This window comes from Gobio gobio (assembly GCF_949357685.1).
Source record: "Gobio gobio genome assembly, chromosome: 4".
NCBI classification, from domain to species: Eukaryota; Metazoa; Chordata; class Actinopteri; order Cypriniformes; family Gobionidae; genus Gobio; species Gobio gobio.
The window spans coordinates 16320224-16347714 of record NC_137100.1 but is presented as its reverse complement, the minus strand read 5'-3'; the positions used below and the strand labels follow the sequence as shown (position 1 = coordinate 16347714).

The 27491-nt window shown below is 37.2% G+C and overlaps 1 protein-coding gene across 2 annotated transcripts; it reads right to left on the bottom strand.

Annotated features, from left to right (window-relative positions):
* Positions 1 to 105: 105 nt before the first annotated feature.
* On the bottom strand, positions 106 to 27371 carry wdr36 (WD repeat domain 36). Of its 2 annotated transcripts, none has more exons than XM_079814628.1 (23): positions 27090 to 27371; positions 25942 to 25969; positions 25720 to 25820; positions 20316 to 20433; positions 20103 to 20235; positions 19765 to 19819; positions 18631 to 18763; positions 18374 to 18549; positions 18166 to 18286; positions 17999 to 18064; positions 17352 to 17435; positions 16530 to 16684; positions 16325 to 16439; positions 16077 to 16242; positions 11365 to 11473; positions 11009 to 11088; positions 7970 to 8077; positions 6558 to 6655; positions 6328 to 6473; positions 6101 to 6217; positions 4725 to 4806; positions 4440 to 4627; positions 106 to 1328 (listed from the first exon to the last, which is right to left on the bottom strand). In XM_079814628.1, exons 1-23 carry the CDS (start codon positions 27249 to 27251, stop codon positions 1179 to 1181), a joined length of 2691 nt encoding a protein of 896 aa, XP_079670754.1. In that variant the 5' UTR covers positions 27252 to 27371; the 3' UTR covers positions 106 to 1178. The 2 variants fall into 2 exon arrangements, with proteins under 2 accessions (XP_079670754.1, XP_079670755.1); XM_079814629.1 differs by having other exon boundaries at positions 6328 to 6467.
* Between the last annotated feature and the right edge of the window lie 120 nt (positions 27372 to 27491).

Sequence of the window (27491 nt, the reverse complement as noted above, 5' to 3'; positions counted from 1 at the left end):
ATGGCAGAATTTTGGTTAAGTCTTGTCAGGCATGAGGCATCTTACCTATGGATCAGTATAGCATGTATATCGATAAATTGCAGTCATTATTTACTACTTTTTTTTATAGATCGTTGACATAGATTGATACAAAATATTATTATCACATGAATTAATACAAAATACAAGCCTTTACTGACAAAATTCAATAAAATGCATACACTGCCAAATGAAGACATATATATATATAATTTAAGCCAAAATGTACATTATAGTAAGATTTGTTGCAGTTAATTTATATGTTAGTTTGTTTTTTAAACGGTGTCTGGCAGAACGATTTACATTACTGTATTATGTTATTACCAGTTTTCATATATGGCAATCTTCAACCACCCCAATACTTTTACCTATCCTTTAAGATCCGATCCAAAGTCCTTTTTTTTGGAAATACTGTTATTAGTTATTCAGAAAAAACATGTTTTATTAAAGCATTTATTACCCGACCTCTAAAGCATGTACATTTACTTCAGTCTTCTTTCATTTGAATGACAGAAATCCCCTTACCGACTTTGACTTAATGTGCATTATTGAGGATCTTTTTCTTAAATTTTTCAAATATGCCACTTTCAGTGATGATTTAAATGTGCTATGAGGAAGAAATCACCCACACGTACTCCAAATCTGTACTGGCCTGCATGACTGGTCATCCTTTAAAGCTCAAGCAGTGCAGGAGTGTTCTGGGCTCCCACACACAGAGACCCATCTGTTCAGTATCTGCTCAACACAAAACAACCACAATCCAGCATCACTCTCATCTCACACATTCACTTCTTGCTGCTCAGTCACACAAAATGAGAAGAACTGGAAGATGATGGAGGATCCTTTTGGATGTAGGTGTGTGCATATGTATAGCAGATATATTATGTACAGTAGTATCCGGTACTGCTATAGTATGAATATCACTGCTTTAGATGATAAAATATCAAATTTAAGGCTTGGTTTGATATTTTCTCCTCCATTCAAGACCCACTATGCAATATATGTGAGTGCAATGATGTTTAAACTATTAGCAGAAAACTCACATATAGATTTGGAATACTTTTAATGTGTATTAACAAAATAGGGCAAGGCCTTTTAGTCTGATACAAAAAGTCAAGATTCTCAGAAATGCAAAAGATCTACATTGAATTAAAGGTGCTTTATAATAGTGCACTCTTGATATAAGACAACAGACAAATGTTCTGGTTTAAGAGCGCCTGCATGGATATCCACATCTCCTCCAGGTTCGCCGACACGCTCTCTGCCTCCTCCATCAGTTCGGGCTGGTCTGCGATGAACCGAAGATGGAGCTGACACAGAAAAAACAGCATTGCGAGAAATAAACATTTATGAATTACTAGATGATGTTTAGATGATTTTAAAATTAAAATGACTGTATATAGTGACTACTTTTAGCAGTATTTATAGTGCAGAAATAAGGGAGACTGGCAAGGTGCTGAACTATAAACCATAATGGGAAATATTTTCATATACATTTGCTGCCATCTGCTGCTTAAAACCCAAACAAATCCAGTGTGTCCTATCCAGCAACATTACAACTTTTACAATCATGTAAAAACGCTGTGACAGAATAATAACCTATTAGAACATAGAACACACACTGATTGTTGAGATAAGGTACAAAAAAAAAAACCTACATTATTAAAAATGGGCATTTTTGTAGGCAAAGGTCTCAGGTACTGAACCATGAAAGGAGAACAGGCTTATTTCTAAATATTTTTTCTAAAAATTAATATTTATTAGAACTTAATTTGTGTCAACTCCGTCAGACACACTAAAAAGCATGCTAATTTAATTGAATCTAAAAAGGGGATAAGTCATAAAATACTTTCTCTGTTTGTTTGTTTTTTGTTTTCACACCATTATTAACAACCCAGTTCCTAAATTCCTTAATTCTCCTCCCTCCTTTTAATATTAAACATATATCACCAATGTTCTTAGGTAATTAAGACATAATATCATGTAGTTCCATTTATGTTTTAACATTTTTGCACAATAAATTGAAAAAAAAAAAAGAATAAGACATTTCTTTCAAAATAACGAAAACCTTCACCTGACGGTGTAAAATACTGATGGAGTTGACAAAAACTGACGGTGTTGACACCGCAAAAATATGCAGTATATGTAAATAGAATCATGAAACAGCATTAGAAGAATTCCCCATATGCAAAAAACATAATAAATCACATTATACAGTTTTTTTTTGAGAGCACTAGACAACCATTATTCATAAAACCTGACAAACCTGAGTTGACAAAATAGAATTTTGTTCCACCTTAAACCATGTGTTGCACAGTGGAGCAATTTAGTTTCTTTCCTCAGTTGCAGCTGCCTAATAAATATATGAAAATTGCAAGATTTATCCCACAACTATTTACAGAAACTATTACACTATGATGACGGAGTTGACATGTTTTATCCCTTTTCTCAAGAATCAGTGTTATCTGATATTTGTTGAAGCCCTTTTATAAATGGAAGAGATTTTTTTTATGTTTTAAAACGAATTGCATTATTACATTTAATATTTGTAATAATTATTGCATTATTGTATTATTATATTTAATATTTACATTATTTTAAGTTTATATTATATACACTGATCAGGCATAACATTATGACCGCTGACAGAAGAATTGAATAACACTGAGATCTCATCATCCGGCACCTGATAGTGGGAGGGATATATTATGGAGCAAGTGAACATTTTGTTCTCAAAGTTGATGTGTTAGAAGCAGGAAAAATGGGCAAGCGTAAGGAGTTTGACAAGGACCTAATTGTGATGGCTAGAGTAGACGACTGGGGCAGATCATCTCCAAAACTGCAGCTCTTGTTGGGTGTTCCCGGTCTGCAGTGGTCAGTATCTATCAAAAGTGGTCCAAGGAAGGAACAGTGGCTCATTGATGTACGTGGGGTGGCCTGTGTGGTCCCATCAAACAGACGAGCTACTGTAGCACAAATTGCTCAAGAAGTTAATGCTAGTTCTGATAGAAAGGTGTCAGACTACACAGTGCATCGCAGTTTGTTGCGTATGGGGCTGCATAGCCGCAGACCAGTCAGGGTGCCCATGCTGACCCCTGTCCACTGTCGAAAGCGGCAACAGTGGGCACGTGAGCATCAGAACTGGACCACGGAGCAATGGAAGAAGGTGGCCTGGTCTGATGAATCCTGTTTTCTTTTACATTATGTGGATGACCAGGTGCGTGTGCGTCGCTTAACTGGGGAACACATGGCACCAGGATGGACTATGGGAAGAAGGCATGCTGGCGGAGGCAGTGTGATGCTTTGGGCAATGTTCTGCTGGGAAACATTGGGTCCTGCCATCCATGTGGTGGTTACTTTGACACGTACCACCTACCAAAGCATTGTTGCAGACCATGTATACCCTTTCATGGAAACGGTATTCCCTGGTGACTGTGGCCTCTTTCAGCACGATAATGCACTCTGCCACAAATAGATACCACAGCACACCTTCAGGGGTCTAGTGGAGTCCATGCCTCGATGGGTCAGGGCTGTTTTGGCAGCAAAAGGGGGACCAACACAATATGAGGAAGGTGGTCATAATGTTATGCCTGATCAGTGTATATATATACACAAAATACATAAAAGATCATGTTTATTTTTATTAACACGTTTATTGATACTACAATAATATACACATTGATGAGCCAAAACATGACCAGTAACTGGTGAAGCGAATATCGTTGATCATCTCCTATCAAGGCCACATATTAAGCTTTGGTTATATTAGATGGTAAGCAAACAATCAGTTCTGATAAATCAACATGTTGGATGCAGGAGAAATGGGCAGGAATATAGTGTGACGTGTGGTGAGAATGTACCAACCAGGAGGTACAAATCACAAAATGGAGACAGCCTTTGTTGCCCTTGTGCATCGACACCAACACCCTATCCCATCTGGTCCAAGCCAACAGAAGGTCTACTGAGGCACAACACACAGTGCAGTGCAACGCACTCTGCTGCGTATGGGGCTGCGTAGCAACAGGCCAATCAGACTGAGCACCAGTCTCTCTCTCTCTCGCATCCCTCACAGTCAGACGTAGGCTATAGCATGCATTCTTTCTATTCTGTATAACTGGATAGAAACAGCCATCAACTCCGTCATTTTCTTAATACCATCCCCCCTCAAATTGAGCCCTGAATATAATATACATATTTTCAAGGAAAACCATCTGGTGGAAGTGAGCCAGAATCCCCTCAGCGCGATTAGAAAGAAACAGAAACTAAGCAACCAGCAGTCATGGCTAGTTTGGCCAGAAACTATTAGCTTTGGCTTTAAGGTCCAATACAAAGCTATGTGTTAAGAAGTTTATGTTAAAAATTGTATGTGTAATCATATTGAAATCTGAGGGAAAAACATCAGCAGATTGCTTATATCGTACCTTGAGAAACAATGCAAGGTAGGCTTGAGCCAGGTCAAAATCTCTTTTGGACTGAAGAATGCTGCTGATCATCCTGAGGAAGCTCTGCATAACTCTGACATCTCCACCCATATCTGGAGACAAGGCCCGAAGTTCTGTTTCAATGGCAGAGGGACCCAACTCTCTCAACAGCTTCACAGGCTCCTCATCTGTCATGAGAAAACAGATGATCAACACAGTGAATGTGATGCAAATTGCAAATTTAACAGTACAGTGTCATTTCAAATAACAACATAAGGGACTTACATGAGTTGCTGTCTAAAGCAGTCTCAAGCTGAAGGTAGAAGGTGGACTTCTGTGCCAACACTCCCAAGTTGACAACTTTAGACTAAGAAAAAAAATATACATTTTATATAAATATACATTCACATTATTCACATCACTCATATTATAATGTATATATGATATATAGTTCATATTATAAATAGTAAAAAAAAAAAAGAAAAGACAAGGCTTAGGCGAAGCATAGTCCCAGACTAAAATGCATGATTGAGCTGTTTTAACTGAAAGCAATTTGCACCGTCATGTTAGTGCTATTGTTTTGTCTCAAGATGCACACATGTAAAGTTTTTTCTAAGGCATGTTTATAAAATCTACTTAAATGTTCTAATTGAACTAAGGCCTAATCATGGCTTAAAGGATTAGTTCACTTTTAAATAAACTTTTGCTGATAATTTACTCACCCCCATGTCATCCAAGATGTCCATGTCTTTCTTTCTGCAGTCGAAAAGAAATTAAGATTTTTAATGATAATATTCCAGGATTTTTCTCCATATAATGGACTTCAATGGGCTCCAAACGGTCCAAATGACAGTTTCAGTACAGCTTCAAAGGGCTTTAAACGATACCAGACGATGAATAAGGGTCTTATCTAGCGAAACGATCAGTTTCTGCGAGAAACCGAGCAGTATTTATGCTATTATTTTACTTCTTAACAGACGAACGTGATCATCTCTGAGCTCCGCCATAACTTCCGCTAAGTGAGGTCAAAATACGAACGTGGTCATAGATATATCGATCATAGATGCCTCATTCTACTGATCCGTGCAGGCGCTAATGAGGCATCTACGTATACATCTATGACCATGCTCGTATTTTGACCTCACTTAGCGGAAGTTATGGCGGAGCTCAGAGACGATCACGTTCGTCTGTTAAGAGGTAAAATAATGGCATAAATGCTGCTCGGTTTCTCGCAGAAACTGATCGTTTCGCTAGATAAGACCCTTATTCATTGTCTGGTATCGTTTGGTATCATTTAAAGCCCTTTGAAGATGTACTGAAACTGTCATTTGGACCGTTTGGAGCCCATTGAAGTCCATTATATGGAGAAAAATCCTGGAATGTTCTCATTAAAAATCGTAATTTCTTTTCGACTGCAGAAAGAAAGACATGGACATCTTGGATGACATGGGGGTGAGTAAATTATCAGCAAAAGTTTTTTAAAAGTGAACTAATCCTTTAATCTAAGCTCTGTCTGTGAAACCAGGCCGAAGTGTTATTTTTCTTAGGCATCAAAAAAATGGAAAACTCCTGATTTGTATAATCTTATAATTTATTTATTTTCAACAACAATAAATACTATACTAAAAACTCAAGAGACACACCATCAAAAGAGAGTTTACCTGGTCCTCTGAGGGTGTGCCAGGCAGAGCAAACTGGGGCACCAGCCCTGGAATGGTGGGAATGAAGAAGGGTGCTGCTTTGGGTAATTTTGGAGGCTCTTTGGGTTTGTTCTTTTTCTGTAGATAAAGATTTTCAAACATTTTAAGGCTTTGTAGTGGCATATCAAACATCTCACACTCAAGCACAGACCACTTTTGTGTTTTTGCCATTTTTACAAGCAAAATACCTTGATGACGTCCAGATGCAGCAGGTTCTTCCAGCGCGAGTCAGGAAGCAGCGAGAGTGTGACCAGATGTTCATCCAGCTGTGCTGGTGAAATGTACTCAGCCATCTCAGAGCTGTCAACATCTAAAACTTCCTCTTCTTCTGTTTCTGTCCACAAGCACAAAATTAAAGGGATTTATTATCAAGTTAAATGGTTTTAAAATTACAATCAATATGATACTGTGGTTGCACCTCTGCTTGGGCAAGTGCCTGGAAGCATGATCACAGTCGGCTCATAGTCTGCAGGTAGAGGGCGCAATGACACCATACTGCACAGTGTGTTATTGGACCTAGAAAAGAACAAAACAATATTCCTTAGGGAATATACAATATTCCATAGAGCAACTTCTTTGAATCATAATACTTGGGTCATGACAGGCTATGTTTAGAACAGTACACTACCATACCAATAATTCTATAAAACTTAACATATGAAATAATGTCAGAAAAAATATATATGGTGACACTTAAGTTTGGGGAACACATATTCACTATTAACTACAACTTCTGCATCAATAAACTCTTAATTTACAGCTTAGTAATAGTAATGTAGTTGTTGTGGTTAAATTTAGGTATGGGTAGGATTAAAGGAACAAGCCGACTTTTGGGGACTTTCAGTGTATTAGAGAAAAACATTTATTTCATGAGATTTTCAATGAGATTTTCTCCCATTTAAAATTCTTATACTTCTTCAATGAAAGGTTGGATTGTTGTGGATAAAAAAAATAAAATAAAAAATAACTAAAAGGATCTAAATGATTAACGATGCAGATTTATTTTCACAGGCTTTTTTGTTCATATTTACCAAGGGTACCAACAAATTTGTCCACATCTGTATAAATATAAAACATAAATCCTGCATATGCTTTATTGTTGAGTATTGGACACACCAGGCTTTTATGGCTCACACAGAATAATATAGAACAAATATGGTGCTCATATTTGAGGGAAAAAAACACCTTCCTTGGTGCAGTTGCTGATATTTATATGGCCAAAAAGTAAGATCAAATTCTGACAGCTCGAAAAGTATATTAGTGAGACATCAATGAGAAAAATCTGTTGCACTCAATATCTCTGACTAATGTCTTAGTATTTATCATCTTACTATGACCAAAACTCTGTCGTTTTTATATGCAATATATATGCAATGCAATAATATGACGTTTGAGAGATGTACAAATAAACATTTCTCAGAAGTCTGATGTATCATTTGATATGCACATTTTAACATGATTATGTATGGATAATCACGTAAACCCAAGTTACTTCAGTACAGTAATTATTCATCTTGAAAGCTTAAATGTTATTCTTACATTTACTTTATAAAAATTTCACAGCAAAAAGCAGCATGTAAAGTAACTTAAAAAAAACGAAATGTTTAATTCTTCAAATATAAAGCCATTTATACATCAGCAGATTCAATTTACAATGTCATTAACTCATTACCTTTTCACTGTTCAGTCATGATAAAATGATAAGATAAATGCGCCATTTGTTTAACAAAATTCAACCGCTCTCATCTTAACCATATGTGTGTGAAATAACTAATTGGAAAAGTAAAAACAAGAGTTGACAGACACAGTATCTGCAAGGCAATCTCTTACCATAAGTAAATACCTAGGCCGTCAACATGCGACGAGGCCAGGAAGTTCCCGGTAGGGGACATACTGAGACTGACGGCTGCCGCGTCTACCAGGAAACAGTCGACCAAGCTATGAAAGACAGCCAGAGAAAGTGGAAGTGTGTGAAAGTGTGAAGAGGAAATCATTCAATCATTCAATTGGGCCAGAGGGGACTTCATCGGCTGGAGGAATCCCCGTTAGACAAACAAAAAATATACGACATACTAAATGTCACTATGGCCGCATCAATGCAAGATAATAATTATCTCTGAATTTGGTTTCACTGGTTACTTTGAAAAGTATCAGTGACTGACTAAACAGAAAAGGTCATCACAAATATCTAACCAGTCAATAATATAGAAAGTGGAAAAGGTGTTACTGGACTGGCCTGGTCTTTCCCTCCCTCAAAAGGCTACTTTTGTGGTTTGTAGTAGAATGACAGTGATGCAATCTAATTTTCCACTCTAAGCATTACGAAACATGCATGTTACAAGACACAAATGTAGGTTCATCCCTGGGCTCTACAATTACTTACTTTCAGGGCCAGATTATCCAAAAGAACAATCGAGAGGGAATTTTCATTAAATCTGAGCACTTCCATTGTAAAGTAGCATGTTAAAGGGTTAGTTCACCCAAAAATGAAATTTCTTCCATTAATGACTCACCCCAATGTTGTTCCACACCCGTAAGACCTCCGTTCATCCTCGGAACACAGTTTAAGATATTTTAGATTTAGTCTGAGGGCTTTGAGTCCTTTGAATGTAAGTATAAGCACACTTTGCTGTCCACATCCAGAAAGGTAATGAAAACATCATCAAAGTAGTCCATATGTGACATCATTTGGTTAGTTAGACTCTTTTGAAGCGTCGACAATACATTTTGGTCCAAAAATAACAAAAACTAAGACTTTATTAAGCATTGTCTTCTCTTCCGGTTTAGTTTGAATCCGCGTTCACGCACCACAGTGCTGACGTAAGGCGCTGTGACGTGTTATCTGGTATCTGCTATCGCACCCCTGCTATCGCACCAGATAACACGTCACAGTGTCTTACGTCAGCAGCGTCACTGTGGCGTGTGTCTTAGTTAAAATAATAAAACTACTAAAGTCTTAGTTTTTGTTATTTTTGGACCAAAATGTATTGTCGACTCTTCAAAAGAGTCAAACTAGCCAAATGATGTCACATATGGACTACTTTGATGATGTTTTCATTACCTTTCTGGATGTGGACAGCAAAGTGTGCTTACACTTACATTCAAAGGACTGAAAGCCCTCGGACTAAATCTAAAATATCTTAAACTGTGTTCCGAGGATGAACGGAGGTCTTACGGGTGTGGAACAACATTGGGGTGAGTCATTAATGGAAGAAATTTCATTTTTGGGTGAACTAACCCTTTAACATAGACAAAAAAAATGTCTATGTTAAAAATGTCTTCACACAGCATCTGTGAAATGTGCTATATAGATAAAGGTAGGATCAGGTACTTAAAGGGGTCATGAATTGAGAAATCAACTTTTCATTCAGCCTTTGATATATAAAAGTTAATCGTGATATAAGAATATCCTGTAAGTTTCGGAGCTGAAAAGCTTTTATTGACACCAGGCCCAGCAAACGCTCAATCTCAGATTGTGCCAAGCTGTGATGTCAGAGTGTGGTGAAATGCCGCCTCAACAGAAGAAGACGAATGCCTGATTCTGTAGCCCCGCCCACCGATTTGTGCATGGCATGTAGATAAATAACATAGGCCTACGTGGAGCTAAACCGGATCGAACTTCCAAGCAATAAACATGCTGCATAAGCTTAATTCGGATTCCAATATTATGAATGCATGGATGAACATTATTTTTAATGAATATCCAGCTCATGTGGGGAAGACATTGCGCGTTTATTCCTTCATTTGACCACGGATTCCTTTGTAAACAAGAGACTGGGTTTGCTGACAAGGATGAGATTACAGGAATGAATGAAGCAACACAATTATGTGAGTAAAAAATATTTTTTTTATATGTGACAGTATTGCATGGTTACAGATCGTTTTATATCTATTGATTATGTGTATGTGTCTAACTGAACATAACTTCCCACGTTGTCACAGGGCTCGCAAAGCCCAACGTCCCGGGGCTATGTCGTTTCCAGACAGGCTACCAAAAGATATCACCGGCCTGCCGACGGGCTATCTTTAACAGTGAAATAATATTCCTTTCTTGATGTGTGTTGTTCACTCTCTTGACTTCAAAACTTCCGCGATTGTATTTTTGATCATTCTGATTTGTCTGACCCTGCAGTGAGGCTTGTGCGTGTGTGTTAGTGATGCACGGTTTGCGGTTATATCCACTGATCAGGTGGGCGAAGTAATAAAAAAATAACATTCCAATAAATTGCGGGTGAAAGAGATAAATCATTGTGTTTGTTTGATAAATACATTTTGCGAGCCCTGTGGGCGAATCATTCTGGTTGTCGTTTTCCAACATGCTATCAAAACAATTCCTCACGCATACTCACGGGGGAGCCGATCGCTCATTATAATATGCAAAGCTTATCCAATCATAAGGTGCGGTATGCCCATAAAAACTGAGCGTTCCATGAGAAAGGCTCAAAACCAGGGTAGAAAATAGCCTATTACTTATTCATTATGATGTTTTTGAATGTAAAAACCATGCAAATGTCATAAGTTGACCTCAGACAACAGTATACATAAAAAAAGGCAGTTCATGACACCTTTAATAAAAAAGATAAAATTTATAAAGTCCAATTCGTATGTACATTTTCCTATCATCTTAACAGTTTTAACTTGAAGCACCAACTTCATGGTTTCATGTATAATTACTTGTAATGCCACTTTTTATTATGTCTTTACTCATGTGCCACAATAGCGTAGGTTAATGTCTTTGAATTCTCTTAATTTGGGTGTTTTTCCTTAGCAAATATTTATTATCTCAATAGTACAGCGATTTTATCCATTAATTGTAGAGCCCACTGGCTGCCAGCTGAAAAGCCTTGGTCTGTACTTTAAACTTTGTACCTGCCAGATGGAAGATCCCAAGTTCTGATGGTGCAGTCCATAGATGCTGTGATCAACCAACGTCCATCTGGACTAAATGTCTGAACAAAAAGCATAAATGAGACACTTCATAAGCACGTGCGTATACTTCATTCACCCAAATATATTACCCAAAAAAGAAGTCATCATTTACTATTACTCATGCAAAACACATTCGACTTCTGTTCCATACAATACTATTCTGTTCCATATAAGAAAAAGTATTTAACAATGACAAAAAATAACCACAAAAGTAGTCTAAGAGTCATTCCAAGTAAAATGAATGGTTGAGAATAGCCAAAGACTATTTGAATCATGTAGTTGAAGCTGAAGCTCACCATGTCGCTGATCTGCCCACGATGTCCAGAGAATCTGCGAACAATCCTCCTAGTCTCCATATCCAAAATGTGAACGGAAAAATCATCCAGAGCGATAGCGAGCATCCCGCTGTTTGGAGAGATCAAGCATAAATCAACATCACTGTCATCTTAAATAGAGCTCTATGACATTGGGTTAAAAAAAAAAACTTTGGGGCAAAGTCACATGAGTTTTTTTGTTGTGCATTGAGGGATTTATTCTGTAAATGTGCTCCCATCATAGTTTATGTGCATGTCTTCTTATCGGAATCACCAAAATTGAGCGCATTTTTTGAATTTATGCTCATCTTGTAACTATGTAATGTGTGGCCCTCTAGCAGAAAACAAAACTGCAAGAATTTTGCATTTTGGTTGTGCTTCGGCTCTGCATGACCATGTGGACGAATATGGTTATCCTATTGCTCATAAAACTTCACTACGAGGTTTAAGAGATAAAAAACAGTTTAGATGGAAAGGATCAGAAGCTGACTAGCTGAAGACGTTACTGTAGCTATACCAATTAATAGACACGGTACTTCCTTGAAAATAAATTTCAGCACAGCGCTTCATCGCTTTCCAATTAACTCATACAGGGTATCTGCAGGTTTCATCAAGTCAAATTTAAGACTTTTTAAGACCTTTTCAAGACCATTATGAATTAAATTTAAGACCTATATCGCGCAATTTAAAAAAAAAACGTACAAAAGGAAACGCAGAATCACAAAATTACTAATTAGCAAATTAATTTATTCAAACTGAACAAAGTATTAGTAAACTTGCACTTCCTCATAGTCAAAAGTTTGAGAATGGTAAGATTTTATAATGTTTTTTACAGAAGTCTCTTCTGCTCACCAAGACTGCATTTATGTTATTAAAAATACAAAAAAGCTGTAATATTGTGACAGTTCTGTTGTGACTGTCCTCTATGTGAATATATAGTAAAGTGTCATTTATTCCTGTTATCAAAGCTGAATTTATCATCATTACTCCAGTCTTCAGTGTCACATGACCCTTCACTAATCATTCTCATATGAGAATCTGATGATCAACAAACATTTATGATTATTATCAGTGTTGAACACAGTTGTGTAAAAAAATACATGCTGTGAAAATATGTTCTAAAGAACAGCATTTATCTGAAATAGAAAGTAAAAAAATTATTTCTGAAGGATTGTATGCTGAAAATTCAGCTTTGAATCACAGAAATAAATTGCATTTTAAAATATAAAATAGTTATTTAAAATTGCAAAAAAAAAAGAAGAAAAAAAAAATTCACAATAATTCTGTTTTTGCTATATTTTGGATCAAATAAATGCAGCCTTGGTGAGCAGAAGAGACTTCTTTAAAAACATTTTAAAAATCTTACCGTTCTCAAATTTTTGACCGGTATATACATGTTTTTTTTCATAATTAGGATGCCACATTTACCATATCATTATATTAGATGCACAATAGTCTCACATGGCAATAAAGCACACAAAATGCATGAATCTTGTTTGACAATAGGACAAATAAATACAACTTAAATATACAGATACAAACAGTGCTTTAAGTTTAGGTAGGCTACTGTTTGTTTTTCCCCGTTGTTGTTGTTGTTTGATTAATATTAACGACATCTACAGGAGTGGGTATAGGCTCGGCTATATTGGGTTGCTTTCACTTTAAGACCTACAGTAATGAGCCTAGATTCGGTACACTCGCGCGAGCGCTGACAGGCGGCAAACGCATGCACAGAATCCACAGCCAGTCTGACATAGCGAATTAATTCAGGGTTTACGTCGCTTTTTAAACTCTTTTTTTGTGCTTATTTGGTCATTATGCGAGATAGCAGGTAAGAAAGATTCGCCTTCGCTTTCACGATCGCGGAACTGGAAGAAATGGAGAACTGAAGCTGAAGAATAAACTCTGTTTAATGTGTCTGTGGTACAATCCGAAAGAGACTCGCGCCAATAACACGAAAGCTGATTGGCTGCAATATAAGATGCATGTTGGTCTCTCACTAGCGAAAAAACAAACTAACAACAACACACACACTCTAAAACGCTGCGGGAGCATTTCAATGAGCAAGAGGTAGCGTTACATGGACGTAGGAAAATTAAGACCCGTTTAAAATTATTTAAGACCTAGAACTCAATACTTCAGTGAATTTCAGACTTTTAAGGCCTTAAAATTTTTATTTTGAATTTAAAGACATTTAAGACTTTTTAAGATCCCACGGGTACCCTGTCATATAAATCGCCATATGTGGCTCTAACAGTTAAATTAAAATACCTTACTCACCTGTTGAATAATAAAAACGCCATCTCCACATCGCTTTTATAACATTTCCAATCCCTCAGTTCTCGCATCTACGAAAAGCCAAGCCCATGTTGATTCTCATTTTATTACGAGCTCTGCCGCATTTTCTTTTTGCCAGCAGACTCTCCTCTGTTCAGTGTTTTTTTTTTTTTTTTAAACAGACATTGTTATTTAGATGATCCATGTCAACCTTTCTTGCTAACCTATGCCACTCCCACACCATAGATGCGTCAAAGTAGCCAGAACAACTTTTCTCTATTTATGGATATGACGAAACACGCGCGGACAAGCGACGTGTACATGTAATTTGTAGTATAAAAAAAACATTGCGACAGGTCTAAAATATAAACACTTATAAGAAGTTTACCATAGTGAATCAAGGTAAGACGAAAACACGTTTTGGAAGAAGGATTGATGTTGTATTGAAAAAAGTTACATAGTGTACCTTTAAAGGGGCCATATCATGAAAATCTGACTTTTCCTGTGTTTAAGTGCTATAATCAGATTATTGGTGCACTTACCAACCCAGAAAACGTGAAAAAGGACAACCCAGTAACTTTTATTGGTAAGCATTTTTCTGCAAGCATGTGAAAACGAGCCATTCAGATTTCTCTCCCCTTTTGACGTAGGAAGGGGATCTATTATAATATAACCGCCCCTTAATCTGCACGTTTCCACCCACGGTGCTGACAGACAGTTCCGTATTAGCATAGTTTCCGCCCTCAGCCAGTTGTACACTGTCCGCCATTTCTCCGCACCAGAGCAGCGACAACAATGTCTTGTAAGCAATGCAGGTGCGTTGCCTGAAGGAGGGACAATTCAAGGCAGGTTTTGCTAAAAAGTCAAAGCTCAAGGATGGATCAGTACCAATTTTTCGTGATCCAGCTTATAGTCTCCGGAGCGATACTGGTCACGGCAGTAATGCAAGGGAGAGCGCGCACTTTATTACAGTTCAACGGAGTTGTTTTTTTTTACGGATATAAAGTTTATAAGCACCCCCTGAAAAGGCATACGGTCTGTATATATATTTGTTTACTATTAGTTGTAACAAGTTTTATTGTGAAATTTGGGAGAGAGAGTTTATGGATAATACTTTAATGCGCACTTCTTGTACTGTGCTATATTCATCTCTTACATTGATTTTCTGGAGTGAAAACAGACGCTTCATCTTTTGTCAGATGAACAATAAACTTCATAAAACTCATCATTTAAGTTTTGGCCATCATTCGGACAGGGTCCGCTACAACATGCTTGTACTAATAGTGGATAAAAGCAAGATGGCCACTTAAGTTAAAACCGGAATTAAACTAAGCATCTTACTACAGTTCCCACACCAGCGATTTATAGATTATCATGACAGAATATGCTAATCAATGACTTGAAGATAGTTAACTCCACATGGGCAAGATAAATTCATCAACTATTCAGTCGTCCTGTTGCATTCTACATGTTGTCACTTTTTCTTGAGTCTCTCCATCATTGTCCAACTCCGGTTTGACCATAAAAGGCTGAACCGTTTCTGACCTTTTTAGAGCATGTCTGCATGAGGTTATCTGTGGGGTATTTTGAGCTAAAACTTCACATACACACTCTGGGGACATCAGAGACTTATTTTACATCTTGTAAAAATGGGCCTTGTAGGACCCCTTTAAAAACAATTGCTAGTGACATTTTCTCAAATAAAATTATCACCCATAAGCACGGGTATGAGGGCTATCACGATTATGAAATTTGAATGATGATTTTTGTATGTTTCGTTCATTAAATAATTGTCACAAATGAGTGTGAACTTTGTGTCTATTTCTTTTGGTATACGTCTGCCTCTTGTGTCTTCTGAAAGTGCACAATAATCGTGGTTGTCTGATATAATCACAGTTAAATCAAATAACCATGATCAGACGGTTATATTTAATAATCACAACAGGCCTAACAGGTACACTGCCGGGTACGCCTCAAACCATCATGTTCATCCACGCTGAAGAGCTGAGCTGAAGCCCATCTCACGTAATTACCAAAATAATGCTCCACTTACAGATTCATGATTCAACTGCTAGAGGGTCAAATCTTCTGTACCATAAAAACATGTTTTTAAAATGTTATTTATTCATTCTGCCTTTTAAATTAAAAATGGGGTTGCAGTGAGCAATTTCCAAGAAACGCTGTTGAAAGTGGATTGGACTGAGCACCAAAACACACTTGTAGCCAATCAGCAGTAAGGGGTGTATACTCTCATGATGGCAGAGATACCTGTGTTGCATAGTGTTTGTGAATTTTGGGGCGGAGCTATCACGATAGGACTGTGATCCCTTTAGTTAGGGGATTGTTTGCTGTGGTGATTTCAAATATCAACAGTGTTTCTCAGAAATCGCCTACTGCACCTTTAATGTCTCTAATACCTGTCCCTGTGAAGCTGAGATGACGCCGGGGCGGCTGGCAGGCTGTGGTTATGTATTTGCTCCTTAGATTTAAACTTCCAGATTTTCAGAAGGCAATCTGCTCCCACACTAACAGTCAATTGGTTCAGCGCATCCACAGCGACCCCACGCACAGGCCCTTCATGCGCTGCACACACACAAAATGCTATTAATATCAGACTGGAATTGACACCTATTTCGCCCCATAAGTTCAGCTTTGGTTAACTTACCCTTGTCCTCTCCATATTTTCCTCGATGAAAACCAGACTGCATGTTGTACACATCAATGTGTCCTGAAGACTGTGCAATCACTGCAAAGTTCCCGCACGAGGTGATATCCACAGCCTGGACAACATATGACCAAATCTGATTGAAGGTCATCCGTTATTTAACTTAATGATCATGTAAACACATATATCACATCTACACACTTACGGTTGCATGGACATTGATGATGGGGTTCCTGTTAAAGCGTTCAGGCTCCAACCTGTGAGCACCCATTGAACCTTTCTGGTAGTTCCATGTCGTAGTCCTAAGCAAACCACGGTGGCATGCAATAATGCCATCCCAGTCACTCTGACGAGCCGTTTCTATACAAAAGAACATCAGTAGGCTTAAATGCATATCAGCAGCATTACACACAGTTATGACTTTCAATATTTTAGTTGTATTCTATTAGAGTTATATCTAATTCTAACACTGTTTTGGATATGAAGAGATGATCAGAGTTTAAAACTAAATTAAAGAAATTAAAATTCTGTCATCATTTACTCCCTAACCTAAAAGACTTTCGTTTGTCTTCAAAAAACAAATGAAGATATTTTAAGAAGCTTCATATTATCCAAACGTGCATGAATGACTTGTGGGAAACTATGAGGTTTGTTCTCACATCAAGCATGCATAATTGAGCTTCCATTTACCATATATGATTTGCTCTATGCATGTGTGTTGATCAAAGTTTATATGCAAACAAAAGCCTAAATCTTTTCATCATATAAAGTGAGACTTGGACCAAATCACTTGATTCATATAGATTACTTTTATAACGTCTATGTACTTTTAGAAGCTTGAACATTTTGGTTGTGTGGACTTTCAAATGAAAGGACAAAAATAATGAGAGAATATTACAAATATATTCAAGTGTGTTCCAAAGATGAAAAAAAATGACATGAGGGTGAGTTATTGATGACAGAATTTTCATCTAATCATTTTAAAAACATACATTTTTAATTTAAAATTGAAATAATTTAATCACACCTGAGGCAAAAGTTGTGATGGCTGGAAGTTTTTCCATGTCGTACCTCACACCTTTTTTTTTAGCTTTTGTTTTGTTGAGGGTGCCTGTTGGTAAAAAAGACCATTGAAGATACTCCTTGGGGCAAAACAAAATGACATCTATTGTCTTTACAATGTGAAAATGCCCATAATCAAGTGCTGAAAAGGTGAAGTGTGCAATTTTAAACAATTTTTTCACTTTTTCCAAATGTAATGGGCAAAGACAAGAAAGCCAATTGTAGGCTGACTTTGTGAAGAGTATGAAGACAAACAGAGTGCTGTTTGTTTAACTGAGAGATATAGCAGCATTCAACAACCACTGGTGTGAATTTGGAGGCGGGACTATCAGTAATAAGTATTTAGAAAATAATTGACTGGGTAGTTTGAATGATGGAAAATTAAGGCTGAAGGGTATTTAAGAGTGTTTGGAAACAAGGTAAGCATCGCTAATACTAATAATCTGAACAAACTCAAAATTATTAAACTCAAAAGTATAAAAATAATTAAAGAACACCATAGCAAGGCATCTAATTCTTTTTGGTGCAATTCTGTTTGGTGATGCTAGTTATAAAGGCATTACACACTTTACCTTTACATTCACTAACAAGAAAATGCCAAGTATTTATTACCGTGCCCCAAACTCTTGTTTAACCTTTCATGAACGGTTGAAAATGACTGCAAAGTACCATCTTGACCTATTATGAGAAGAAAAAATATATTGAGATCATTATGCTTAAATACAATTATCTGCACTTATATGGCTTGTATATTCATAATGTACTGGTTATGACAGTACCTGCGCTAAGAATGTGCAAGCCGTTCTGGTCATAGTGCCGAATCTTTGTTGGTGGGGCGCTGTGACCAATCCGATGTCTTAGAAGACGGCCATCGCCTCCGGAAACGTCAAAAATCCACACCTACGTCACACACACACACCATTGTTTACTGACATAATACACAATAATTTACATTATGAAAACCAAGCCCGAGCAAACAACACAAACCCGTATGGCATTGTCTGCTCCGTTGGTGATCAGGAGGGGTTCATTTTGAAGAAATGAGAGGCCAGCGATGGCTGTTGTATGAGCATCTCGCATTTGACTGTTTAGTTTCTTCTCCTCTAAATCCCACAGCCCTATGTGTCCAATAGGACTGCCAGATGCCATTATTGGATGCCCATCTGCAAGGCAAAGACAAAGTAAGTGAAATATAATGGGAAAAGTAAAGTATACACTTTGTGAAGCCTAGGTAACAACATTACCTGTCCTGAAGGATAAAGCTGTGACAGGACCCCAGTCTTGTTGGAACTTCATCAGTGTTTCATCAAATCTGATATTGTGAATTATGATCTGGCCAGATGCTAAACCGACACCCACAACATCCACAGCTGGACTCTGGAGAGATTAATTTCAACAGAACACAACACACTACCTGTTATTCAGGGCTAACGGACAACAAAAAAAATTAAGGAGCATTTGGCTCCTATAAGAAAAAGAAAAAAAAATCACATGCAATCATTTAGTATAGTATAGTCGGTATCATACAGTCGGTAGTATAATTCGGCAGACTTTTGACAGCTACAGTGCATTTGTGAAAACTACAGATTATACTTCCACATTTCTTTATCCCCGCCACAGACAGTCGGATCGATAAAGGGTTATTAACAGAAAAGTTATTGTAAGGGTTTATCACTGAAAATTGTATCGTACTGTTTACTCTTTAAACAGCATTATGGTAAAAGTGGAACACTATGGCAACAGCTTTCTTACATGTACAGTGTTTGACTTCGGGGGTTGGGCAGAACTGACAGAATTGCAGTTTCTTCTAGTTTTTCCCCTCCGTTTGAAAATAAAAACACGGTGTTCGTAGTCATCCAGTTTAAAATGTTGACTACAAACGTTTATTCAGATTTTCTATCGCCGCGTTCTCTCCACATTTACGATTCTTTGCAGCCTTTAGTTACTACCTACAACGCGCTGGATCCTTCACTGGAAACCAAAAATAACTCACTCTCGCTAAATATTTGAGACCGTTTTAGGCACAGTCTGTAGCCCTGTCATTGATCTATTAAAGTAGGGATGGCTGATGGATCGTCCACCAACCGACTTGGTTTTAACTTTTGAGTTTCAAACTTAACGAGTTTGAAAACATCCCTGTAAATGGGACACAATATCTTTTAGAGGATTGAATCATCTTTGATAGTGTTGTGAAAAGGTTATAGATATTCAGTACATTTATTTGTTTGGATATCTGTCAGTTACTTGACTCAACCACCTTCATGGATTCCGTTTGTACTATTTTTAGGTGCTGTTTTTGAATCAGTCAATTATGAATGTGTGTAGTTTTAAATGTACACAGGGTAAAGAATAATAAGAAAGAAAGTACTGAGACCAACCTGTTGAAGAACAGTTACAGCAGATGCCCAGCCAGGAAATGTGCACAGGAGTTTGCTGGATTAAGAGAGGAAGATTTGTTTTATTATTTAAAACAATCATCATTGAGAATAATGAGAATAATATTTGCACTGTGACAGAATTTCTCCTTTTCTTTTTTAAAAACTGTTCGGAATGGAATATGACTTGCATGGCATGCTTTGGTGAGCTTCAACTCGTAAGAGTTGAACCAAAAATGTTTACTGAAAAGTCATTACAAGCAATGCAAATTATCAAAAAAGAACCTTCATACAATTAATCTATCATTTAAAGGCACAGAGCATTCATTAGAAGTGCATACTTTGATCTGACGTTCCATAACTGAAGAATTCCTTGACTGCTTCCAAACAGGACTTTGTTCAGGTAGGTGCTCGGGTGCATCATGGCAGAGACCTCAAATGATGCTTTGTCATATGAAATCTGCAGGTACGTTTCTGCAGTAAGATTGACAGAACATATTACAATGCACTGTGAAGATAAAGAAATTTAAACATAGCAAAAATAACAAACCAACCTCCAGACTCGACATCCCAAATGATGACAATATTGTCCTTGTCAACAGAAATGAGATGATCTCCGAAAGGCAACAGTAAGTGTACATCAGCTTGATGGCCTGTGTATGTGTGAACAACCTGGATGCAAGAGTAAAAACATTACTTCTGACTAAGTCTCTTTAGTGCATCTTTAAAGGATTAGTTCACTTCAAAATGAAAACTAATATTTTACTCACCCCCATCTCAGGAAAACATTCCAGGATTTTTCTCCACACCATAGACTTCCATGGCAGCCAAAATGTTGAAGGTCCAAATCAATGCAGTTTCAAAAGGGCTTCGAAGGGCTTCAGAGGCTCTGCGTGATCCCAGACGAGGAATAGGGTCTTAACTAGTGAAACGATCGGTCATTTTCAAAAACAAAAACAAAATTATATACTTTTTAACCTAAATTGCTCATCTTGCGCTGCTCTGCAACGTGCCAAGGATTGCGCAATCACGTCGAAAACTTCACACTAGACTTCACCACCCCCATGTTTACAAGCGCTCGCGCGAAGACTAATACAAACATCCTTCAGCAAAAAAAAAGGTAAAACAACGATGTCGGATGATTTTGAAGTTGAAGATGGAGTGTTTTTTGGTAAAGGGTGCTTGTATTAGTCCTCGCACGTTTGCTTGGGGCAGTACTTGCGCCTACGTCTAGTGTGACCTTTTCGACGTGATTGCACAATCTATGGTGTGTCACAGAGCAACGCAAGATGAGCAATTTAGTTTTTTTTTGTTCGTTTTTTTTTTTTAAATGACTGATCGTTTGGCTAGATAAGACCCTATTCCTCGTCTGGAATCGTGCAAAGCCTCTAAAGCCCTTCGAAGTGCTTTTGAAACTGCATTGATTAGGACCTTCAACATTTTGGTTGCCATGGAAGTCAATGGTATGGAGAAAAATCCTGGAATGTTTCCGCAAAAAAAAAAAAACGTATTTTCTTTTCGACTGAAGAAAGAAAGATATGAACATCTTGGATGAGATGGGGGTGAGTAAAATATCAGGAAATGTTCATTTTGAAGTGAACTAATCCTTTAAAGGTGAAGTATGTAGTTTCTGCGACACTAATGGAACCAAGCGGAATTACAAGAAAATGTGCCTTTCGTGAGTCGCGCCTCCCCAACTCAAACATTACAAACAGCTATTAGTTATGAGTGCTTGTGAAGCCATGTCTCAACAGGTAAAAGCAGGCTACTTTCGATAAAAGGTCCAAAATATTAGGAAAACTTTTAGCTGTGTTGCTATGCGTCATAAGAACGCAAATGTGTAGGCTAATAGAGCTCCTTGTTTGCTTTGACATGTTCATGAGCTTTTTAAAATTTGAAGATCTAAATGTAGTGAATTTTGGCATGCACTTCTGTAGTCGAAGCTGAATGTCTTTTCCCATGCAACGCATCAGTCATGGTCCCACATTGGTTAAAGGGATAGTTCACCCAAAAATGAAAATTATTTCATTAATTACTCACCCTCATGTCATTCAAAACGTAAGACTTTCGTTCATCTTCAAAACATAATTGAAGATCTTTTCGATGAAATCGGAGAGCTTTCTGTCCCTCCATTGACAGCTATGCAACTAACACTTCTGTGCTTCAAAAAGTTCATAAAGTGAGCATAAAAATCCATATGAATTAAGCAGTTTAGTCCCAAAAAAATTTCAAGAGACACGATCGCTTTATATAATGAACAGATTGAATTTGTTTTAATTCACATATAAACATTCATCACCTCAACATCAGTTGTGGTAAATGGATAAATGAATAAAATATATAAATACAATATGTTCATCATATAACAATAACACGATTGTGTCTCTTCAAAAAATGTAGACTTAACCGCTCGATTCATATGAATTAGTTTTTACAATCTCTTTATAACATTTTTGAAGTGTCAAAGTTGTGTAGTTGTCAACGGAGGGACAGAAATCTCTCAGATTTAATTTGTGTTCTGAAGATGAATGAAAGTCTTACGGGTTTGGACCGACATTAAGGCGAGTAATTAATGCAGAATCTATCCCTTTAAAACACTCTCTGGCTCTGTCTGCTACAGTAGCCACCAGGGGTGCACCGAAATTTCGGGCGAAAAAGGGCATTATCGGTTTCGGGCCGAAATAAAAAAAACAGCCGAAACCGTAAACCGAAAATGAATGTCACCCACCCCTCCCATCCGTGCGCAAGCGCTTAGGTTTCACTCACGGTCGAGCTATTATCATGCGTCTGCCTATCAAAGATTAAGCATGTCAGCAGTATGAGAACAAATAGAGATGTATTTAGCTGAACTACCCATTGCCAGAAGCGACAATCCCCTTGACTACTGGCACACGAACGAAGGCCGCTTTCCATTGCTTGCGCGGATTGCACGCAGGTATTTATCTGCCCCAAGTAGGGGTGTAACGGTACACAAAACTGACGGTTCGGTACGTACCTCGGTTTTGAAGTCACGGTTCGGTACGGATTCGGTACAGCAGTTTTACAAAATTGCTTTTTTTTAATGAAAAAAAAATAGTGTCTGTCCTTAAATGAATTCAGTTATAATTAAAAGTTTCTTAAAGATAATGCTGTAAACTATATAGGGAGCCCTAACTTACCTATTGCTATTAAAGATTAACAACAGAGCCCAAACTATTAGCCTAAATTCATTTGCTATTTATTTTTAGATATAATAATCAACACTCATAAGCTTCACATAAGGCAGTTTTTGCATTAACATCTAAATCTAATTATTATTATTTTTTCTCCAATTCGTTGTTGAAATTTAGTGGCTGTAATTTTCATGACAGGTTTATTTAAACATACATTAAATAAACAAGACTTCACGAACAGGCTAAGTAGTTTATAATGAATATATATAGGCTAACATAACGAATATATAGGCTAATATAGTGCATGTATTCAGTGAAAGAGTTGATCTCTCAAGTGAACTCACAGCTGTGGACACTGAATGACTTCTGAGGTAAACGTGATTCTACATTACATTGTTTACAAGCTGTTTTATTGTCTTCCCGCGGTTGAAACACCGATGGAGCGATTACACAACATATGATACGTTTCAGTAAGTTGTAATGTATCCTCAACATACCTTAAGATATTCATTTCTTTAGGAAGAGATGATCGCGTTCACTCACGCGCTGCCGCTTGAAGTTGAACTGACTGCGTCTATCAGTCCCGTCACATTATTGAGCGTTAAAACGGCATTTACCGTTTGAATTTCGTGATAAAATGGACTGAATACTCAATATGTTCGTGTGGGAACTCGGATTGAAGTGTGTTCCGCGCTTTAAACAAGCCGAATGTGAAATGTTAAAGATTGCATTCATAACCGTTCGGTACACGAGCGCACCGTACCGAAACAGTTCAATACGAATACGTGTACCGTTACACCCCTAGCCCCAAGCAACAGCACAGACAGTGAGAGACTATTCAGTGCAGAATCTCATGTTCTTAATGGGAACCATTCTGTGATTTTGTGTGCAGTTATTCAGATTGTGAATAATTATTCAAGTGTGGATCTGTTAAAAAACAACTTTATTTGAAGGAACATAAAACTTGATGAATAATATTATTTGGTATTATTATTTATATTTATTGTTAAAAATATTTTAGGTTTTGTTATGGAACTTAATAAAAGTTTGATTATTCTATTGGTTTGTGATTTTTCATTTCAGATCCATTAAAATATATATATATATATATATATATATATATATATATAGTGCTGGCTGGGCGGTATGACCAAAAATTTATATTCTAAATTATATCGGTTTCACGGTATCTGACGGTATTTTTTTTTTTTCCCCTATGCATGACAAGGTGTTAATCACATTTTCTACTGATTGAGAGAGTAAATACTGCAATAGATTAACTAGAATGCCCTTTTTTACTGTCATGACGAGTGAATATTGTAGAAAAATTACACACTAGAGTTAATACAGGTTTACAAAGCCCCACAAAATGATGCTGTGGAGAGACAACAACCAATAAAACACAGAACTGCAACACGCTCAGAGTCATACTTACAGACACCTGAATATTAAAAGTTGAGTTGAGGGCACCTTAATGCATTTTAAAAATCTAACCCTATATAACAACAAACTGCCCAAACGAAGAGAAACGCAGTTTCTTAAGAGCACTCTCTGAACGAATGACACACATCAGTTAAACACAGAAAGAATAAAGCAGTTACTTTTTTGCCCATTCTTCTTTGAATTGTCAATTTATTTATTAACTTACATCATTCATTGTCTTTTGTGTAGCAGTATCCATCGTGTCAGCGCGTTCGTGATCAGACATACGGTTGTATCAGTGTAATCCAGTGCATACATTTCATTTTAGTAAGACGTGATGAAATATGCGCGCATACACGCTTCTGGTTCATGTCTAGAGCACTACAGTTTATGAAATATAAAAAATGTAAACGCGCTCGCTCCGGTCTATATCAGTGCTATATGATCCATGTGGTGAGCGTTGTTATCACGGTGCTCAGCGCAGAAACCGCTCTCTCTCGCGCACCGCGTGTAATTTGAATTCTCCACTGTAATCAAGGGCTGAATACAAAATTGCCCCCTATAACCTCAAATAGCAACCTCAATGGCATTATTTGGAGGGGACAGCGCTTTGTAGCACTGGTGTCCTAAACCCTAGTGGACGTTATTGAGTGCACTCATTCTATCCCATTGCACCGCAATAACGAGTGTACAGCCGATGTATACACAACGCTGTCAGACTTCACGCACGTTTTCATTCACTCCTTCAAATAAAGTGATAATTTAGGGAATAGTGAATGAGAGTATAGGATTCAGCCATAGGCTGTGCTGTAATGCGATCTCAACTGTGCACTGACTGCTCTTACTACAGTGCATCAATGAAATGGGTCCCCTCTCAAACAATGACGCGCTGCGCCGCGTTCCGAACGTTGTTTAAGCGACATATATCGGTATTGCGGTATCCTTAAAAATTCATATCATAAAATAAATAAATACCGGTATTCAGTATGAACCGGTATACCGCCCAGCACTATAGGTATACGTTTTTAAAAGAAGCCATTTTTCGGCTTCAGTTTCGGTTTTCGGCCAAGTGCATCCTAAATTTTCGGTTTCGGCCCAGAATTTTCATTTCGGTGCATCACTAGTAGCCAAACCCCAACTCTCTCTATAGGTTGAGCTGGAAAGAGACTGACATATCTTAGCGGACCGCTCTCAATGTTTTGATGGTGCCTGGGAGACTCATGTTCACATTTTTGTAGGAGATAAATCCATAAATGGCATACTAATAGTAGTCAATGCACAATAAACTGTGGGTTAAGAGAATTTATTTATATATGAAAAAAATCTTACATACTTCACCTTTAAGAGCACAGTACATTGCTAACTATTGACTTTTATACTTTACCTCTTTGCTTTTTGCAAAAGCTGAGATAAGTTTTCCATATGCAGCATAGACAAGCATACGATCTGCCGCCAGGAATGAAATGTCTTCTGGGAGGGCATTACCTGTATAGGTGGTTATCACAACTGTTTCAATCAAATGCACATGGGAAACTATAATATTTTGACCATGTAGGTGCAGAAAATGTGCTGTAATCAGGGAATAAATGTACTGAATCCTACTTACTGACGGCAACGATTCCAAGTTTCTTTACCTGCAACAAAAAAGACGGGTTCATTTTATATTGCACTGAAAGCATTACCATAAATTAATTAATAAAAATCAATAAATTAATTAATAAAAAGCCATATTATTTTATTTTACTTATTATTTATAAGTTATTACACTATTACAACTTATAATTATTATTACACAACTTATATTATCACACACATATATTATGTAAACACAAACTTTTATTTTGGATGCAATTAATCACGATTAATTTTTCCCCAGCGCTAACTAATATTGAACAACGTATATAAACAACATAATAAATGTGACATGATGCAACTAAGACAATGAAAAATTATGTGTTGCCAAGGTATTCACAAAATGAATGTCACTTTGAGACAACACAAAAACAGTCACATGCATATCTAAACCAGTTTAATTAGTGCCTAAACTACTGGTACTGTGCTACCACAGTAAAAAAGTACTGTAGTACCACGGTAGTTACATGGTATTCTTAGACGTACCTTGGAGTACCTGTGGTGGTACAGTGATGTCAATACTATGGTACATTCATTGAAAAGCTTGTATAGAAATACAATGTAATGATATTTAAGTACTGGGTAATATTAACTAACAACATGTACTTACTATAGAGTTAGGGTATGATAGTTGCATGCAATGGTACACAATTACAATTACTGTTATTACTATGGTACGTACATGTATGTAACAAGGACACTGTAAATCAAAATATTACCGGTATTACTTTGTTTTTGGACATGGTACTACCATCGTATTTTGGATAGTTACAATATGGGTGCGGACATATCGTGTTACATTTTCCATCAATACCATAATATTACAATAACTGTACCAGTCGTGCTTTGATATAAACCAGACCACAGAAATCCATGTACCAAGGTATTTACATTATATTCTATGGTAAGTTACCTTCAAGAGCTATAGTACCAAGCATGTTAGGTTTAGGTTAAGTTATGTGACGTTACCATGGATTTTAAATGTTTCTCCCAAGTACTTAAAATAACGGTAACTTGGTACCACTGAAGAGGTTCAAAACAGGTCAGACATTAAAAACGTAGCATGAAATATTGTATAAGAGGTTGTTTTGACTGAGTGCCATTTATTGAATTCGCACTTACATTATATGTGTGGAAACACTGTCCGATAGCAGTGACCACATAGAACTCTCCATGTTTCTTATGGAAGCGAAGCACGTGCGCCAGATGATTAGAGTAAAGCCCCAGCGCCCTGAATCCAGAGAAGATCACGCTTCCTTTCTTTCCCGCAGACATAACGATCATATATTTTCAAACGTAGAATCTCAAACTTCAGTGACTGTGCACGGAATCCCAATAAATGTTTAACACCGTTTCCCCCACATTTCTGTATCGGCACCCGATGTTGTCAAAAAGTGTTACACTAAACACGGATCGTCTGGAAACTCTCTACATTGGGTTCCTACTCACACCATTAATCATAACATTTTCAAAAATGTTTAGCCAACATTTCTTTTTTAATTTGTTACAAAAAGAGAACACAAG